At 40.4% G+C, this 20,394-nt stretch overlaps 2 protein-coding genes across 2 annotated transcripts; both read right to left on the bottom strand.

Annotated features, from left to right (window-relative positions):
- Positions 1-875: 875 nt before the first annotated feature.
- Positions 876-1,571, bottom strand: LOC147497246 (uncharacterized). The gene has a single exon (XM_086562819.1). The coding sequence runs from the start codon at positions 1,569-1,571 to the stop codon at positions 876-878; it is 696 nt and encodes a 231-aa protein (XP_086418945.1).
- A 1,529-nt stretch (positions 1,572-3,100) lies between these two features.
- On the bottom strand, positions 3,101-19,112 carry LOC147497245 (uncharacterized). Its single transcript, XM_086562818.1, has 3 exons — positions 18,859-19,112; positions 4,116-5,558; positions 3,101-4,007 (listed from the first exon to the last, which is right to left on the bottom strand). Exons 1-3 carry the CDS (start codon positions 19,110-19,112, stop codon positions 3,101-3,103), a joined length of 2,604 nt encoding a protein of 867 aa, XP_086418944.1.
- Between the last annotated feature and the right edge of the window lie 1,282 nt (positions 19,113-20,394).

Genomic DNA, 20,394 nt, shown 5'->3' with positions numbered 1-20,394 from the left:
ATAAAGTACATAGTTTCATTTACACAATTTCTACTTACTTTTGCTAGATAGTCGGCAACTTGATTTCCCTCCCTAAATACATGGTTAAAATTGACATGTACAAACTTTGAGACCACTTTTTTTAGCTGCGCAAACAAGTTTCTGCAGTACCAAGGAGGCTCTTCTTTGAAGCTCAAAATCTGAATGGTTCTCATAGAATCCGATTGCACTTGTAGCCGCTGAATATTTAAGTCCGCTAGTTCCTTCCAACCCTTTCAAAGACTCCAAGAAGCTCCCGATAAAGCCTGCATCGTCTTGCTTTAAGCGCCACCAAAAGCCATTGAAGACATCACCATTACAATCTCAAAGACGCCCCATAGCTAGCACTTCCTGCCTGTACCGATCCATCTGCATTCAGTGTTGGTATCTCATCCCTCTCGCTCTGTTCCATTTTACCCATGTCTCCTCCTCGGCGTGTAGTTTACTCCAATTCCTAGCGATCTCAAAATCCTCTTTGTTGCCTCATCTTCCTTTCTTTGTTTTCATCGACTTACCCAAATAGATTTTCATGTTATTCAATACCTTCAAACTCACATCATCAGCCGATCTAAACCTCTGTTTCTTTAGTTTCCAGTTCCTCTCTGTCCAGATTGCCTGAACTGCCTCGCAAATCATAGCCCGTATGATCTCATTTGCCACTGTGGAGGTACGACAAATCCGCATTAAGTAGTACCATTCATTGTGAGAAGATTTAACCATTTCCGGCAGCCCCATAGCTCTTTTGAAGTTTCTCCATACCAGCTGTGAATACTCACAATCAAAGAAGAGATGGCCCGAGCTTTCCTCATGTCTGTCACAGAGACAACACTTTGACGTTCCAATCACCTTCTTTTTCATCAGTCGATTCTGGCGTGAGGTAAAGCCCCCGAGAACAGAAGCCAGATAGTAAATGAGTGTTTTGGTACTGAAAACTTCCCCCATACAATCTTGTACCATTTTACCTTGTTTCGGACATTTTTGAGTGCTGCATATGCTGAGGAAATCGTAAATGCTCCTGTACTGGTTGGAGTCCATGTAATCTGGTCTTTTTCAGTGTGAGAATTTATCTCAGTTTCCATTATCCATTTCTTGACTTCGCAATCTGGAAGATCAGCTATAGTTCTCGCCCAACCCCCATCAGTGATCACTTCTGCGACCTTTGCATCGTCAGGTACTACATGGCCAAGGTGGTGTCTCGCCTGTTCATGTTTGATAAGAGGCCCCGAGCACCATGGGTCGTGCCAGAAGCTAGTCTCCTCTCCTTTTGCTATACAGTACCTAACGAACCTCCAAGCAATTTCCCGATGCTCCATCACACCTCTCCAAACCCAAGAGCAGTCTCGAGGGGTCTTCATCGTCCAAAATTTTTCTTGTTTTATATGATTATCCCATGACCATCTAACCCACAAACACTCATGTTTCTTTGCAATTTTGAAAACCAAGCCACAGTAAGCAGCTTTGTTCCAAATCCTTGGGTCCAATATTCCCAGTCCTCCTTGATCTTTATCCAGTCTGATCGTCCCGTGACTAGCATGATGCATCTTTTTGGCCATATTTGATCCCGCCCAAATAAATCTATTACACATCTTGCCACTCTATCTAGTACTGTCTTCGGAAGGACGAAAGTTTGGGCCCAATACGACAGGAAAGATGAAAGGACAGACTTAACCAACTGAACTCACCGCTCGCTTTCTGTTCGGATCTTTGTTCTTCGGTTTGAAACCGAGTGTGATCTTCTCTATTAGGGGCAAGCATTCCGTGATACCTAGTCTCGAGGTGTAAGAGGTAGCCCTAGGTAGGTAACAGCGGAGTTACTAGAGAGATGTGCATTGCTGCAGCTAGCTCTAGTCCTTCTTCCTCCAGACATACTTCCAAAGGAGAATTGTAGTCTTTTCATTGCTAAGATGTAATCCTGTTGCTTGAGAGAACGTGTTCATGATATCATTGATAGCAATGACAGACTCCATGTTACCTTTGCAGAAAAGAAGGACGTCGTCTGCAAAACAGAGATGGGAAATGGCCAGCTTCTTGCACTTTGAATGGGCTTTTATTCTTTTCGACTGGAGCCCTAGATTTAGAGAAGCACTTAAGACCTCCATGACAAGCACAAAGAGGTAAGGCGAAATTGGGTCCCCCTGTCGCAGCCCTCTCTTACCTTCAAAATACCCTTCCGGCGTCCCATTTACCATAACAGAGTACCACGGAGATGCGTAGCACATAAGCAGCCATTCAATGAAAACAGGGGGGAACTGAAACTTTTGTAAGATGGCCTCAAGAGCATGCCACGACACAGAATCATAGGCTTTTTTTATGTCCAGCTTGATAGCACACCTCTTCTGGCCTTGCTTTCTCGCATAGCCCCTTAGTAGCTCATGAGCTATCAGAAGATTATCTTGGATAGTTCTTCCCGGAATAAATGCAGATTGAGAGCAAGAAACCAATGAGGAGATACAAGTCTTCATTCTGTTGGTTAGCACTTTAGACACACACTTGTATATAGTATTACAGCATGCAATGGGTCTAAAAGAGGCAACACTCGATGCATTTTTCACTTTAGGAATAAGACAGAGGAAAGTGGAGTTTATACCTCCTGTCATCCTTTTATGGAGAAAAATGTGTTTGATAGCTCTTTTGAAGTCTTCTCCAACAGTAGCCCAGCTTTCCTTGAAGAAATAAGCATTAAACCCATCCGGCCCTGGTGCTTTGTTATCCTCCAAACCAAACAAGGCTTCTTTGATCTCAATATCAGTAATAGGTGATGCCAAGAACTGCCTCATATCAAGAGAGACCTCCTCCATATTCAGACTATTAAGATATCCGGCATCACATGTAGCAGAGGAGGTAACCCCAAGAAGCTCCGAGTAATATTCCACAAACGCCTCATTTGCCTTTTCTTTTTTTCTTCTCTTTTTACCCCTCAACAAGATCGGTAATATCCCAAAAAGTTTTTTGGTCATCCTCTCCTTTAGAGCATTGAAGAAGTATCCACTACATTTATCACCAAAGCATAACCACTCAATGTCGGGTTTTGTGAAACATATCGCCTTCCTCAAGTCCGATCGAAGCGAGTTTTTCTCTTATTTCATACTCTTGGGCACTCGTGAGCACAATCAAGCGGATTTTTATGTAAGTTCTCTTGAACTACCTTCTTCAGCTTTCTTGTCTCTTCCACCAGTCTATGTGTGTCACTGCAGTACTTCTTTGCCCAGCCTTTCAGAACTGCCTTCAAGCTCTTTAGCTTTCTTGTTAACATGTAATCAGGGTTTCCATGGTCTATTATTTCCCAGCACACTTTTAGCGAACTCTCAAACTCTTGATGGAGCATCCGCATCCAGAAGTTGCAGAATCTAAAAGGTGGGTGGCTTCGGATAGAGTTGAGGAAAGATATTACCATAAGGCAGTGATCGGATGGTCCTTGAGGTAAGCATTCCACCTTTGTCGCCAATCTTAACGAGGACCAAGCTGCGTTTACTAGACACCTGTCGATTTTTGACCATTTCCTCATGTGGTCGCCTCCACTGTTCCAAGTATAAAAGCATCCCATTGCTGCATGATCAAAAAGTCCAGCTACATTTAGGCATGTTGCAAAGGGCAGCGTTTCTCTCGGATGAATAGCTCTGTCTCCTATTCTCTCATGCGCGAACAAAACATTGTTGAAGTCCCCCATTACACACCATGGGCCATGAGTTCCTATGTTGATTGTCTTTAACTCCTCCCACAAAATTAGTCTATCCTGACTATTATTACTTCCATAAACCATAGTTAAGCAAAAAGAAAGTCCATATTGCAGTAACGTAACTTTGCAGTGAATAAATTGGGAGCCTTCCACTTCCTTTTGGACAGCTACAAAACTACTATCCCAAGTAAGCCAAATTCTACCTCGTTCATCACTCGAGTAATTGTGGACGGTCTCCCAATTTGGGCAGGCTATATCAACAATTTTCAAGTACTTGTCCATCTTCACTTTTGTTTCCAAAAACCCCATACACCTAATCTCGTTATCCAAAATAAACTTACACATCTGTTTGGCTTTTAACCCTTCATTCATTCCCCTTACATTCCAGCTGCAAATTTTCATCATTGGAGAGTCAGTTTACCGGTTCTTCCGCTTACCACTCCCTTTTTGTCGACCCTTTCCTCTCTTCCCATTTTTTACTTGCTGCTCAATAGTTTTCTTCCTCTGGGCTCTAGTTTGAACAGTTGTTCCCTCTGTAATCACTTGTAGATTCCTCGGAGAAATGTTTGAATCTCCAAAGAGTTCTGGTTCTGCATCCGACAAATCATCATCTTCAAGACCAGCAAGCTCTTCAAAGATATTCCTTTCAGCACAAAACTGTTCTGCTTCAGAATTTCTATGTCTACTCTGTTGGTTAGGGGTTTGGAACACTTCCACTGGCCTTTCGTCTTCATTGTTTATTTCAAAACTGCATTCCACCCTTCCTGGAGCAATCAAGTTTATGTTTCCTTGTGTTGCCCCTTCACTAGTGCTTGCTTGGGCTTGCTGCCATACCACTATCTGCATACTAGACCCACTTCGGCCATCTGTTACCTCATTTTCTGTTGCTCCTACTACCCTGATTTCTAGTGGCTGCTCTGTAATTGTTGTTGCTGTTTCAAGATTTCCTGCACCAACTGCTGCCTGAGGATTCCTGTGTTCAGCTTCTCTCACTGTTTCTATACCTTCATTTGTTTCTCTCGATGATTCTGCCCTTCTGCCTTGCACTGGCCTCCTTTGCACCCAAACTCTAGTGGTTCTGCCAGCACACTTTCCAGCTTCATGCCCAAATTTATTACAAGTAGTACACGACAGCGGCTTCCATGGATATTCTAGTGGGATAGTAACCTCACGGTTTCCTACTTTCACATTTATGGCTTCCTTGTATTCATAGTTTATGGGAAACTCAATACAAAACCGGGCAAAGGACAACCTTTTCCTTCTTGCAGTGGCATCATCCATAAACATTGGACTTCCTCCCACCAAACTTGCAAGATATGACAACCCTTCAAAAGTCCACATCTCTTTAGGTACATCCATAAGTTTTACCCATAGAGGCACCGAGGCTACCTTATTCTTATAGCTATCAACCTCCACTGTCCATGGCTTTAGAACAAATACTCTACCCGCGATGAAAATAGGTCCTTCATCAAGAACCATTTGTCTATCTTCCGAGCTTGTAAAACTCATATAGAACAATTCTTTGTTAGTAGTGATATCAAAAGCACCTTTTAACTTCCATTTCTTTTGTAGGTGTTCCTTCACAGACAAAAAGGAGAGTCTTTTGTCCAGAAAGTATCCTACAAGGTAGTCATCCCACTCTTTGATACCTTGTTCTAATAACTCAGTGGGGAACTGAGCTACGCCATTCACCATGACAGGAGTGAATTCTTTGAATGCAACTGTTGACTCAAGTGAGCCATTTCGTCCAAACAGCGCCCTCCAAGAGTTGTTTCTATTTTCCCCATTGGTGGTTGTAGCTGACGACTGAGGGGGAGGGTTATTTGAAGAAGCCATTGTGCTTTTGGCCTTGCCGGAACTCTCACTGTTATTGATAAAAATGTAAAATGAATAGTTTACCTACGAAATGAACGATGAATTCAAAACGTAAGTAAACTAAAACTGGACTTTTACGAGTCTCAATTATCAAAGCTTCTACTCTCGATGCGAATTGCACTAAGTGGAGTAGGAAGTTCGTTCCACTCCTAGTTCCCTAGCATGGATTGTTTTCTAAGTCTAAGAAATCAGTCTTAAGTCAATGAGAGCTTTCTTAAATGTTATGCTGCACGATGCAATATGAAATTGATTATTTGAATTTAAACTACTTAATGCTATGGAAATATGATTGTTTTTGAATCTAGATAAAGGATTAGAGGGGAATTAAATCCACCTCGACTCCAACTTAACAACCTAGCGTAGAATGTTGTATCTCAATTCTCACGTTCTTACGGCGAGAATTTCGAGTTCTAATCCCTAGTGTTCATGGCATTCCTACCGGATACTAACTAGCATGTGAGGTCGTCCACCCATTCTCATGGCGAAACACGACCTTCTAGAGTGGAATAGATTCTACAACCAATTCTATACTAAACAACTAAGTCTTCATCAAGGCTTCATCAACCCCTCTAATGGAGGTTTTAGCCTTGAGTCATCAAAACATCATTTCCCATATTATTATAACTAAACATACTATCAAGATTCGAAATTTACTTAATTTAAACAATAATGAAATCTAATTTAATGACTAAAATGAAATAAGGACAGGAATTGAAATTAGATCTAGAATTGGAAATGACAAAAATCGAAATTGATAAAGAATACTACTTTATTGATCTAATCAAATTGAAGAGCAAGATTCAAAGGTTTAATCTAATACAATAATTTAAATGGAACTAAACTTAATTAAAACAATTAAATCTAGATCTAGAAGCTATTCTAATGGCTACTTTCTATATAAGCTATCTACCCTAATTCTCTACTAAATAATCTACCATTAACAAAGAGCTAAGCTTTTGTTTTATACATCCAGATCCAAAATCGTGCATGGGCTTGGAGCCATGTTTTTGGGCCAGAGAATCGTGCCCAAAACCCAATTCTTTCAGTCCAAAAAGGCCTCTTCAGCTAGATACGGCTTCAACAGACTTTTCGTCCACTTCTGCTCCTTTGATTGGGTCAAGGCTTGGACCATTGCAAAGATCTTTTCGAGCCGGTCGTTTTGACATAAGGTAGGCCCAATTCCGAGGTATGAGTCCAAAGATATGGCATTCGAAATTCTCTGCGACTTTTGCTCCTTTATCTCGCTAAAAGTGGCACATTTCTGCACATAATGGACTTTGAAGCCTGAAATGCATAAAAACACGTAATCAGTATTAACTCTTACTTATTATTCACATAATTGGTCTAACAGTATGATTATTAAGGGGTTAAAACTACAGTTTTGGGCTCTTATCAAACCACCCCAAACAAACATTTTGCTTGTCCTCAAGCAAATATGAGAAATTAGAATAAGTGACCAAAAATGGAGTTCTAACTACTCGTTTAAGCTGAGTGCGATTGCATTGACCATATGCAACAAGGCCTTAAACCACTAGGAATTCCCTAGTGGGACGAGTTATAGCCTCGCGTGAGAGTTTTCGATGAAGGTACTCACAAACTTCATCTATACTACAACGACTAAGAAAATAAAACTATTGTTTCCTTATTCATGCTCAACTATCTATACATCTCTCTAGCAATTGAATAAGAATAACCAAGTCAGAAACCTAAGTTAATATATGCATAATAATCTATCATCTACAATAAACATATACACAATGAGTAGTACTATAAAATGTTTAGCGAGGTTTATTTTCGAGAACTTCGAATAAGCGTCCTTAAGTAGGTTCTCACAATAATAGTCAAGAAACAACACTCTGATTTTTCCACTCAAGTTTCGCTACTCCAGTGTATAGTGGGCACACTTTACCTTACAATCTCAATGACAACAAGGAAGCCGGAGTCGATCAACACATCTGCCACTTACTATCACACTATCCTATTCCTAATTGAGCTAGAGGTCTTTATTAGGTGTTACGGGGATTAGGAGATGGTTTAAGAAGGAAGGAAATGGATATTCAAAAGGACAAGTCTGAGATAATAGAGTCTTCATATTATGTAACTAGAGAAACCTTGTTATTTACTTTTGCTTCTACACTTTGTTTCCATCCTTAGCCATATTTTTCTTTTTCTTTTCTTTGGCTTTTGACTCCCTTTTATTCTATTTTTGGAGTTTTATTTTATTTCTATTTTTATTTTTCTTTTCTTTGGATGGAAACTTATTTTCTTTATTTTCTGAAGCACTAACTAATTTTTTTTGTTTACACAGGTTTTCTCTTCTTCTTTCTTCATCATTCTATTCTCGGACTTATTCTAAATTGGGTAGGTTGATTTTTTTTTATTTTGTTTTGTTTTTGTAATGGGGTAAAGGAATTGTGGTTTATGGAAGGGCTAATGAAAGGCTCTCGATTAGATTACTAGCGGAAAAAAATAATTCATAGGTTTGAATTTTTGGCTATATCGATCCAAAGAGGGCCTAAATTCTCGCTTAGGATATGGTTTGGTGATCAAGCAAGTGGACGTGTGATTTCTCTATCCGGATTTTACTTCTCCCTTGTGTCATTTCTCAAATGTTTCGGCTCATATAAGGCTTTAGGCTATATTCTCACAGGATTTGTAGAATAAGTACTCTAGCCTAGATTTCTGAAACTTACTGCTAACAATCATAGATACTCATGTAATAAATTTATAGATAGATGCAAAGATTATTACCTATATATTAACCTAAGTTTCTAACAATTATTCTGACGCAATAGCTACGTGAGACTTCTAGATTGTTAAGAGCATGGAGAAAGAAATAATACCAATATTCCTAAGTGTATAGCATAACTTATTTATTTATATTTTTGAATTTTTGAAATTTTAACTAGAAAACAAATGCATATTATACATATTTATATCCTAGCAGATGTCTTAATTACACGTGTTTCTATGCCCCCCCCCCCCCAAACAAGAAGCATGCTTTGTCCTCAAATAAATAAAGAGGGTAGGAAAAATACCATTGAAACGCGTGAAATTCAGAAACATCTGCAAAACAAGGTTAGAACGCATCTAATATAGGAATAAAAACCGACGCTTAACTCTATAAGAGTTCCACCCATTATGGGGTTAACAGAATTAAATTGCTTGGGACATAAGCGGACACTCAACGTAAACTAAAACTTACCTCCACTCATTTCATTGTTATTCGTCATCTTCGTCATCCTCTACTTCTATAAAGAAGTGAGGCTCCTTCGCGTCCTGCCATGCTATGATAATTTGCCAGGCTTCACGCCATTTATCATCTATGGTTGCTAACCTATTAAGTGCCACTTGGTCTGATGGGGTGTAGGGTGCAACCTGGTGGGGTTGTATCCGCCACCCTTGCCAAGTCATTGCACGGAAAGATCGAATAATACTATTGGTGGGTCGCACCATGTCTACCCTAATCCAATCCGTGAAACGTGTACAAAAAACAGGAAAGAAACATAGCATAATACGTGAAATTAGAACAGGCATAAGAAGGTACTTATGCCTCATGGTATGGGCTCGTGCTAAACTAGACATCAAAGTTCTGGGAAGGTCATAGAACCGGCGTCCCGTGGCTAAAGCAAGGAAAACGCTGCAAGTGGCGTCATTCACAGAAGAAAAATGCCATTCCCCTAAAATGTTTAGCATAATCCAAAACATAACAGTTCCTATGTTCATGGACAGGCTACCAAGGGCAACGTTATAGTCCCCTTGGTCCTCAATATGGAAAATGCCTGCCCCATAAGCCTCGTGCAAAGACTCATAAGTGTAGACATGCATATTATCGACCCAATAGCACCATGGGTCTTGTATCTCAGCGGGCATAGCAAGTCCAAGAACAAATGCTAGCAAGAACCTGGTAATTTCCATTGGTTCATCATCAATGTTGATGGAGAACACTTGTTCTCCATCCGGTCTCTCAAAGAAAATGCAGTTATTATAAAAATAAGATGCAAGTGCTGGAGAATAAAGTTCAGCCGGTCTTACCATAAGAGGTTCCCAGCCAACGTAGGTGATCACCTCGCTAAACCAAAGCACCGTAAGTAGTGCTTTGGAACAAATCTTCGAAAAGACTGTTTCGGTATTATTATAGGAGATGTCATCTCAAAACTACGCCTGGAATAGCTGCAAAACAACCGGCACAACTCGCTGAAAACTAGAATTTTTCTGGTCCAGGAAGTCGAAGTCGGCCGCCATTAACAACTAGGCGCGAAGTCGCTCTTTGTATTTTGGAATTCCAGTGTTTGGCCGAAGAGTCGCTTGACTTGTAGCGCTGGGCGCTCGAGCAAAATTTTTCTGTCGGTGTAGGGCTGAAGGCGTGCTCCTCCGCGAAGGGCTGGCCCGAAGGTAGATTTGCGAAAATGGAGATCTAAACGCGGGAATCGCGGGTGTGAAGGGTGCGTGATGGAAGTTAGATGTAGTGTGAGTTGTGAGTGTAGAATGTATGAAGTTTATATAGGTTTTAAGTTGCTAAAACGGATAGGAAAGTTTGCGAAAAAAGTGTTTACGGCGGTTTAGGAAATCCTAAAATTTCCAAACCCAAAACGGAAACAACTCATTTTCTTGATTCTAATTCAAACCCAAAGATCTTGTAGGTTGATTTTATGATTGAATGTACCTATTTAATCTAGATTTCATCCAACAATGATTCTCAATCCTAGATATGCCTAAACGGCCATCATTTCACCTTACTCCATAATAAATTCTAACACTAGGGTTATATAAAAATAAAGCTTGAATTGATAAAACCACCCCCAAACAAGTTGGGAAGGTGGGATCAATATGAAACAACCACACATACTGAAAATAACCCCTTATATTAAAAATTTTCATTCGAGTACCTTTCACTACAAAATTCAAAATACTAAAAATAAAAGTTACATTACAATAAAACAACAAAAATAAATAAAACAACAACCACTATCAATCCTCGGACTCTCTAAACACCTCGCCATCGGTGGCGGAGGGCACACTCTCTAGTGGTGGCTCCCGGGCTCCCGAAGGTCCAGCAGATAGATCGTCCTTCGTCGACGACGCCATGCCTCGTGAGCCGAAGTCCTCGAAGTAGAGTCCAGATGAGGTGGGAAGCGTGCAAGCATATCCACTCTAAACCGGGCGCTGGCTTCCATCTCAGCCCTCGCTGTTCCCATCTCTCATCCTCTCTGCGGGTGCGGATCTCAAAGTTATGATGAATAGTCGCTGTCGAGTCCGGAGGTCCGCAGATAGTAGTTTTAGTGAACGATGCCCCTATGAAGCATAGCCATGCGTTACGCTCGTGATCGACCAACACCTCTCGAAGGCATCCGTGATCAAAGCAAGTCACGCCCTCCTCATCCTCCTCCGAATCATCCTCATCCTCCTCCTCTATCTCATCCCGTTCCCTATCCGCTGGGCAATATCCAGCGTTGTTGGACACACTCCCTATAGATACGCGGGTTACGGTGTGCGGGGTAATGTAAATCCTATCGACGGAGTCGCTTTCATCTTTGAGATGATCTTGGTAATTAACACGGGGAAGAGGTGCCAAAGACTTTCCGACCCCCCTAATCATGCTCTCGCAAAAAACTCCAAGATACAGAAATCATACTTCGCTCCCCGGAGTACCCATAAGATGTGGAGGCAGGCAGACCGATGTCACCGACCTTGTCCTTCCCTAGGACATTCCGAATTAATCCAATCGAGTCAGAGCCACCGGGTTGGTCCTGAGGGATGTCTGGCGAACACAATGGGAGTTTGTATTGTAGCTCCCATTGATGACAGTCACGCCCATCAAAGGCTCTACCCCGTCAAACTGGGGCTCCTGTAAAGTGGCATCCAGATGGATTCTAGGCGGAATGCCTAGAATCTCAGCCAACAGTCCCGTAGTCAACTCCTTCCTCTTCTTCCTTACCAACACAAAAATCCTACTCCCCTCCAACTCCCTGGTGTTGTAGAACCGTCGGACCAAGTCTTCGTGGTAGAAGGCTTCGGTCGAGTACCATAAACTACTCCAGTCCCTACTAGCCATTTCGTCACCGTAAAACGGCGCGAAGTGGTCGGCAGTGAAAACTTGCTCCGGTAAAATTCGGCATTGTTGAGCCATTTGAAGTTTGAATACGGTTTGGGGTTTGTAGAAGGTGTAGGAGTAATGAGGAAAGACCTTACTGATAAAAAACGATGGTGGTGGCAATGTAGTGGCGGCACAGCACCAAATTTTGATTTTTTCGGTGGTTTTTGGTGGTTTGAATTGGTGGTGTTTGTGGTGGGTGGAGTTTGGAGAAGATTTGGGGTTAGGATTTGATTTTGGGCGTGGGTTTATTGTATTTTCTTTTTAATTTTTTATTTTGTTTTAGGTTTTGGTTAAAGCTTGGCGTTAATGGCGGAATGGAGGAAGAACGATGAACTGTTCGTGGAGGTAAGGGCGCGGTCGCGCTGTCGGTGGGCGCGGGTTGGGCCCAAGCCCAAAATCGAAATTTTTGATTTTTTTTTTTTTTTTTTTTTTTTTTTTTTCGCGAACTTCAAATCAAAATTGCCGCTTCGTTACCGGTCCGATTTTTGCGAATGAGATATGGAAATGATCAGGAGAGAATTTCCTATCCAATGATCCATAAAACACTCTATTCCGACTTCAGATGACATACGAGATAGTGGAAAACGCCTCGAAGTGCGTGCATGACGTAAGTTATGCGAACGAATGAACTCTAAATTAATAGATTATGTCAATCCGAATCGTAATACAATAAAACGGCCTAAGCAACTCTAATGGGACATAAAACCTTTTAGTACGAAACATCTAACACCCCACCCCCAAACAAATTTTTTTACAAGCTTAGAAAATTTGTTTTAGCAAGAGGTCTTTTAAAGTCGATTCCCGAGACTTCCTAGATTACTATGTGTATTTTTATTTTTTATTTATTTATTTATTTATTTATTATTATTTTTTTAATTTTTTTTTAGAAGGAAAAACAATAAGCAATAAAGACATAATTCACACCATAGAGAAACATGACTCAAAAATCCGAGAAAAACATGCAAGAGTGGAAAACGGAACTATGTGAACCGCGGAACTTAGGATCCGGTACTTACAGCCACACACTCCATAGGGAGGGCCCGGTTACCTTAATGGTGCACTCACCAATATATTAAAGTGAAAGGAAATGCACCAAACACAGAAATTGAGTCGTTTATAGTCAGATGCTCGAGACTTTATCTAAAACATATGTATGAATATGCAGTTGATCATATATCAACAACCGAAATAGTTGTGGATCATTCCATAAATAAATATCACTGAAAACATATCCAAACACAATCAAGCACCAAGATTTCCTACGACGCAGCCTAGTGGAATGAAAACGAAGTCGGATAACCCTATTGTGTAACCTATCATGCACCTTCTTTTTAATTTTTGAATGAGTGGGTGTTTTAGTAAATAAGTGTGGAAAAGTGAATGGTTGTGGAGAATATGGTGGATATGGATAAGTTGTAGAAAAGAGACACCTTTCGCATTAACAATGAGGATGTGGTTTTAGCACCGAACTCATTCATTGTGTGTGTAGGGACTGCCTCAAATTCTGAAAATGAAGGTGTCAAATAGTTTGTCCTTCTCAAGTATCCGTTTGCTAGGAGGATTTAAAAAATTATGAAGCATGGGAGAAACAAAAGGATCGAGTGCAAACTCGAGATTCCTTTGAAAAGGGTGGAAGGAGGGGAGTTGAGGTGGATGTTGTGCAAGTTAGTTCTTGATAGGGTGAATTGTCACCTACTCGAAGAAACTCATCAATTCCTCATCTAGATTGGTCATATCCACATTACTATGGTAGTCCTCTACATCTTTGAGAAAGTCATCTATCCCGGCCCTCATCAATAATATGTGTATCGACTAGTGTAGGAATGAAAATGTTGAGTCCGACTTTCCAAAGGAAAGAATTTTGGGAATATGATTATCGAAACGCGTGTTGTTGAAATAATCTCGGTTTAAGCTCTCGATCATGCTAACCTCTCCATCCATAGACTAATCGGGTAATCGCTGGTCCTTGTTTTAAAAACATTGACTTCAAATGACAAAGATGGCCAAAAGACATGGACATTGAACCATCACGACAATTAATGAGCGCATTGGCGGTTGCCGTGGGAAAGGACGCCCCCTAAAATGATGGGACAGAGTCGTTAGCGACTTCTCGTATCGAGGACTACAAAATCAGCCGGATAGTAGAAATCCCGAACTTTTACCAAAGACATTTTCGACTACACCCTTAGGATACTTAATAGACCGATCAGCTAATTGCAACGCGTCATTTTAGTGGGTTGCATCTTGTCTAGACCTATTTGTCTATACAAATAAAATGGGAGTAAGTTAACACTAGCCCCCGTGTCTAATAACGCGGGTCGTCAGATAGGAATCTCCTAAGGTGCATTATCAGAAAGAGGATCGACCCGTGGTCCTTGTACTTAACAATTCCATTATTTTCAGATAAGGTTGGGAATTGTTATGTTAAAAAGGCGCCTTTTGGTATATTTGTCTTACGCCTAGTAGTACACAATTCCTTAAGAAACTTAGCATGATGTGGTAGCTTTTAATAGCTTCGGAGGAAGGGAAGGTTTATAGTTAGATTCTTGAAAACGCCCCTAATCTCCTCGTAATTTGTATCCCTAGTTAACATGGCTAATTTTTGTGGAAACGGTGGTTTCGTCTATATTTAGCAATGGTATCACCCGGATGTTTAACCGTGGCTTTTCTGTTTCTTAGGTTGTGTTGTAACCGGTACCTCTACGGTGGTAGGCTCTTCAGTTTTATATTTCGTATCTAGTAAAATAGCAGGTGTAGGGTTATGGTGGGGTAACTATAGGTATAGTTACCTTGTTATCAACCACTCTGCCAGAACGGAGAGTGGTGATGGCATTTATCTCACCTACATTTTCATATTCATTACTAGTATTATTGGTTACCTCAAAGGCTGTGTTTGTTGTTTTAGGATTAGGTATTGCGTGACGGCAACACACCTTTGGTTTGGGCTTTATCTTGAGCCATTTGTTGCTGGGTTAAATTATTAACGGATTGTAGAAGCTGTTGGTTAGATTGAGCCATGGTTTGGAAAAGTTTTTGGCTCACTTGTATGAAGGTGTCAAGGCTATCCGGTTGTGTGGGTGTAGTAGTCACGGGTGGTGTGACTGGAATTATTTCACGTGAATTATTTATTGGTGGATTCTGATAATTATTATTTATCGGAACGATATCTCTATTAGCATTATAATTATTATAATTACCTTGACCTTGTGCTTGACCTTGTCGAGGTTGCACTTGGTTGTTATAATTATTAAAATTACCCTAACCCTGTCCTTGTCATAGTGGAGCTTGGTTAAAGCTGTGCGTTGGCCTAACATATTGATTATTGTACCCTTGAGGTGTGACTTGTTGGTTATTTCTCCAACCGGAGTTGGGATTTTGTCTCCAAGGGGCGTTAGGTTCACTATTAATGGAACAAGCCTGTTCATAGGCTATAGGATAGTGGGAGTCGGGATGCTCAGGACTCCAACAGAAACTACATGGGTTTGAATTTACATTCATGACGGGGATAGGCTTTTGTTGTACAGAAATGGCCTCTACCTTTTTAGTGAGTGATTCGATTAGAGTTTTAAGCTCGGAATCGTGTTTAATTTCAAACATACCGGCGGCCTTAACTGTTAAAGAAGAACTAGCGGAGCGGGGGATATCATCACTACCCCCCCAATTATTATTCCGTTTAGTTTGGTCTTCTAAAAATTTATAAGCCTCCGAGGCTCCTTTGCTTAAGAAACTACCCCCATTCATTATGTCAAGGACTTCTTTATGGTGGTGTAGAAGTCCTTTGAAAAAGGCACGAACTAACGTGTCTTTCGCTAAGTTATGATGTGGACACTCTATAAGGAGATCGGTGAAACGATTCCAAGCCTCTGAAAATGATTCATGAGGATTTTGTCGAAAGAAATGAATCTTGGAAAGCATCTCATCCGTCTTTAGGGGTGGGTAAAAATGTTCCATAAACAGCTGAACAAGTTTAGCCCACGAGTCCACGTAATTAGGCTTTGGGCAGTTAACCAAGAGCCTTTATCGGCTAAGGTGAAAGGGAATACCCTTAATTTAATTTGTTCCGCACTCAACCGTAGGATGGTGGAATGTTGTTAGGACTTGTTCAATCCCTACGATGTAGCCGATAAGGTTTTTCATGGTCTAAACCATGAAAACGGGTAACAAATTAAAAATATTTGGAGGATTCTAAAATCCCTGGTCCGCTAGAACGATGCAAGATTTGGGGCTATCGCTCAAGGCTTTGTAGAAGTCCGAGAGAGAAGTCTCTTTCTTCCCCATTATATCGGTGGTGTGTGTGAAATAGTAGCTAGAGGTGTAGTGTGTGGTATACTAGATAGACTTGTTTGTTCTTTGTTGTTGTGTATTTACGTTAGGTGTTTTGTTCGGCCGGACCTTAATCTCATGCAAGACTAAGTCGAACTTAACTAAACATGCAACACTCCAAACAATTCTCGATATACTAGTAGAAAACCTCTAACGGAAATGCGAGGTATGGAAGAAAGGAATACCGATAAGCGTCCTTGCTTCGCTTTTATGAATAGCGTCTTGTTTACGCTTTGTTCAGTGTATAGAGCAGGTTAGAACACCGAAAAATATGAAAGATCAAAGTTTGAATCAAACCGCCGAAACCGAAAAATTTAACATTGCAGGCTGGCCGCCGCCAAAGCGCTTTGGCTCGAGTAGTAATTTTCAAATTACAGTGTTTTTTAGCGCTCGGTATAGCTATAAGGATAAGATCAAGGCAAGCCAAGGAAGGTAATTTTTACCCTAAATTTTTCAACTTAGAAATGGAGAACCACAGTATGAATCAAAGAAGGGTGGGTGGGTGAAAATGGGACTTAAAAATGACTACTTCTACAAAGAAAACAATGCTAAAGTGCAACTAAGATGGCAGTGGCGCCATTTGATAAATGTAAAATGAATAGTTTACCTATGAAATGAACGATGAATTCAATCCGTAAGTAAACTATAACTGGACTTTTACGAGTCTAAATTATCAAAGCTTCTACTCTCGATGCGAATTGCACTAAGTGGAGTAGGAAGTTCGTTCCACTCCTAGTTCCCTAGCATGGATTGTTTTCTAAGTCTAAGAAATCAGTCTTAAGTTAATGAGAGCTTTACGAAATGTTATGCTACGATGCAATATGAAATTGATTATTTGAATTTAAACTACGAATGCTATGGAAATATGATTGTTTTTGAATCTAGATAAAGGATTAGAGGGGAATTAAATCCACCTCGACTCCAACTTAACAACCTAGCGTAGAATGTTGTATCTCAATTCTCACGCGTTCTTTACGGAGAGAATTTCGAAGTTCTAATCCCTAGTGTTCATGGCATTCCTACGGATACTAACTAGCATGTGAGGTCGCCCACCCATTCTCATGGCTTAAACACGACCTTCTAGAGTGGAATAGATTCTACAACCAATTCTATACTAAACAACTAAGTCTTCATCAAGGCTTCATCAACCCCTCTAATGGAGGTTTTAGCCTTGAGTCATCAAAACATCATTTCCCATATTATTATAACTAAACATACTATCAAGATTGAAATTTACTTAATTTAAACAATAATGAAATCTAATTTAATGACTAAAATGAAATAAGGACAGGAATTGAAATTAGATCTAGAATTGGAAATGACAAAAATCGAAATTGATAAAGAATACTACTTTATTGATCTAATCAAATTGAAGAGCAAGATTCAAAGGTTTAATCTAATACAATAATTTAAATGGAACTAAACTTAATTAAAACAATTAAATCTAGATCTAGAAGCTATTCTAATGGCTACTTTCTATATAAGCTATCTACCCTAATTCTCTACTAAATAATCTACCATTAACAAAGAGCTAAGCTTTTGTTTTTATACATCCAGATCCAAAAATCGTGCATGGGCTTGGAGCCATGTTTTGGGCCAGAGAATCAGGCCCAAAACCCAATTCTTTCAGTCCAAAAAGGCCTCTTCAGCTAGATTCGGCTTCAACAGACTTTTCATCCACTTCTGCTCCTCTGATTGGGTCAAGGCTTGGACCATTGCAAAGCTCTTTTCGAGTCGGTAGTTTTGACATAAGGTAGGCCCAATTCCGAGGTCTGAGTCCAAAGATATGGCATTTGGAAGTTCTGCTGACTTTTGCTCCTTTATCTCGCTAAAGTGGCACATTTATGCACATAATGGACTTTGAACCCTGAAATGCATAAAAACACGTAATCAGTATTAACTCTTACTTATTATTCACATAATTGGTCTAACAGTATGATTATTAAGGGGTTAAAACTACAGTTTTGGGCTCTTATCAGTTATGCAGTGGAGGATTTTACCCAGAAAAGCAAGAAAACAAGGGTTTAGCAGATAAGCCTAGGAAGACAAGCTGTTTTTTTTAAACTAAAAGCGTTTAAAAAGTAGACACAGGATCACTATTGTAACTTAAGTTATATCACATCCGTTTTCTCCAAACTACCCGCATAAATAGTTAAGAGTAGGTAAAACTAGTGTTTTACAAATTATCACATATGCCTCTACTGCGATCGAACTCTTAATTATAGTTAACTTGAATGGCTTCCATGATATCCTGATCAGATTCTGGTTTCACCTCATTTTAATCTGTTTAGCCTACTAGGGTCACCTATTGTTGTTCCAAATGAACTTTGGGGGCATCAGGGGTAGAGTATGCATAGTAACATATGTCATATAACATAAAATGCTATAAATGTATGCATAAACAAGAAGAGCTACAGAGTTCAATAAGTAAATAGTATGAATGCATAAACTAGAAGAGCTACAGAGCTTTGTAAGTAAAATAGTATGTGAGCTACATAGCTCAATATTACATACCCATAAAATAATTGTTTAAAAATAATTGTTTATGTGAATCATCAATTGAAAGGCTTATGAAGCAGGGGTAAAATTAAACTTTGGTTCACCATTAGTGCTTGTCGCTGCACCATCGTCAAGAACTCTTGTTTCACTCTCAAGAATGGACTGTGTGGTTGGATTAGCTGGAATGGTTGAAGGCTAAACAGAACACTTGCCTGAAGCTGGAACTGGCAAAAAAGAAAGCTGAATGGGAGGCATGTCATCATCGGTGTCTTCTTCAGAAGATGAGGAGGCATCAGGCATAAGTTCATCCTGGATAGCTGAGATACTGGTGTCCAAATTAGGAAACAAGATGAAAAGGTTAGTCACTTGCCCTTGATCATCTAACTGAGAGACATATCCAGCAGCCTCAATAGCCTCCTCAAACTTAACTTGTCTAGCAACATTGAAGGACTCTTCAGAAACATCAAGCACCCTCAGAGCAAAGTGAACGACATTTTCAGCTGACCTCCTCTTCACCTCCTTCACCACTTGAGAATAGAACTCAGAGGTCTTTGCCAAGAGGTCACCATCCTTCTTATCAGAGCAAAGACGCTTCTCTTTTAGAGTTCTCTCAAAGCCTGACATGACGACATTTGCATGGGCAATGGCTTGGCCTCCCCTTGGACCTGGTCATGTTTTTCTTGCAGGGTGGTGAAGTGGGCGCGCAGTTCCAAGAACTTCACTTTCCAAGTGGCAGCATCAGCAGCTTCTTTTTAGGCTTTTTCCAGAGAGCTCCGAAGGTTGGAGATACTATCTATTATATTCTTGAAGCTAGTATCAGATTTCTTCTCTTTCGCCAAGAGCTGGTCAACCTGGATCTGCAACTCCTTAGTTCTCTTCTCAGTAGCCTCTTTCGTCCAGATCAGCTCACCGATAGCCATGACATCAGTGGATGTATCGGTAGAGGCCGCAAAGATGGGTTCTTTCATGTCCAAAAAGTTATTCACTAACTGGAAAAGAATATAGGATGTGTAAGTAACATAATGAGAGAAATCAAACATTGAACAGAGAAAACGTCTTACCTTGGCAAGGTGAACAGCAGATCGGTGAAAGGACAGGTCCAGGCTCCCAGTCATGTTGGCTTCAACCTTGTCAACATGAAGTTGCACAACTTCTAGAACTCCAAACACGATATCAACATCATTAACAGAGTGTTTCTTGGTAACAGGTAGTTTATCAGTTTGTTCCCAATGCCTCATCTCCACAATCATCTCCCTTTCAAGGGAATCTGGAGATCTTAGTGAAAAGGGAATGTCTTCACTCACCACTCTCCTATCACTGAATCGAGGAGGAGGGAGAGCGACAGTTACAATAGTTGTGTCAGCAATGCCTTTCCCCTTGCGATTATTAGGGACAGAAGGGTCAAAGTCAGAGGGACATTGTCACCAATTTGTTCAGAACCTATGGGAGGATTTGGAACTGGTAGGGGTACAACTACTTTCTCAAAACCAAGATGGAGAATAGTCACATGAAACTTAAAAGGTGTTTCTTCACTAACATAGAGAGGGCGAAACTTTATTTTCTTACCAGATAGGGAAACATTAGAAGTAGAAGCATGATCAGTTCTCTTTAGTATATGATGGTTGCTCGCATGCACTTCTATTTTAAAATTACTAGCCGCCAGCAGTTCATGAGGCAGTTCAGGGCCTCTCCCACCAGTGATCACACAATCATCACTGACAGCATGCTCCTAAACTGGGCCTAATGTCGCAACATCACTAGAGGATGCCATAAAACTCTTCTCCTTGTGATTTCCTCTTCTTCTAGAAATCAATGAGGATTCATCCTAAACTGGAGGAGGAAGAAGTCCAGCATCCTGATCCACAAGAGGGGGAAGTACGGTGTGCCCATAATTATTAGTATTTAT

This window comes from Coptis chinensis, chromosome 5, assembly GCF_015680905.1.
Source record: "Coptis chinensis isolate HL-2020 chromosome 5, ASM1568090v1, whole genome shotgun sequence".
NCBI classification, from domain to species: domain Eukaryota; kingdom Viridiplantae; phylum Streptophyta; class Magnoliopsida; order Ranunculales; family Ranunculaceae; genus Coptis; species Coptis chinensis.
Note: the sequence above shows the minus strand (reverse complement) of the source record. Positions and strands in the feature narration are given on the sequence as shown.

Coding starts and splice junctions, on each gene's coding strand:
- LOC147497246 (XM_086562819.1), bottom strand. CDS start 1,571: ATGGCCAAAAAGATGCATCATGCTAGTCACGGGACGATCAGACTGGAT.
- LOC147497245 (XM_086562818.1), bottom strand. CDS start 19,112: ATGTCAGGCTTTGAGAGAACTCTAAAAGAGAAGCGTCTTTGCTCTGAT. Junction 5,559..18,858: donor TCTCAGTTAGATGATCAAGG/GCAAGTGACTAA, acceptor TATCAATAACAG/TGAGAGTTCCGGCAAGGCCA. Junction 4,008..4,115: donor AGTGGTAAGCGGAAGAACCG/GTAAACTGACTC, acceptor TAACGAGATTAG/GTGTATGGGGTTTTTGGAAA.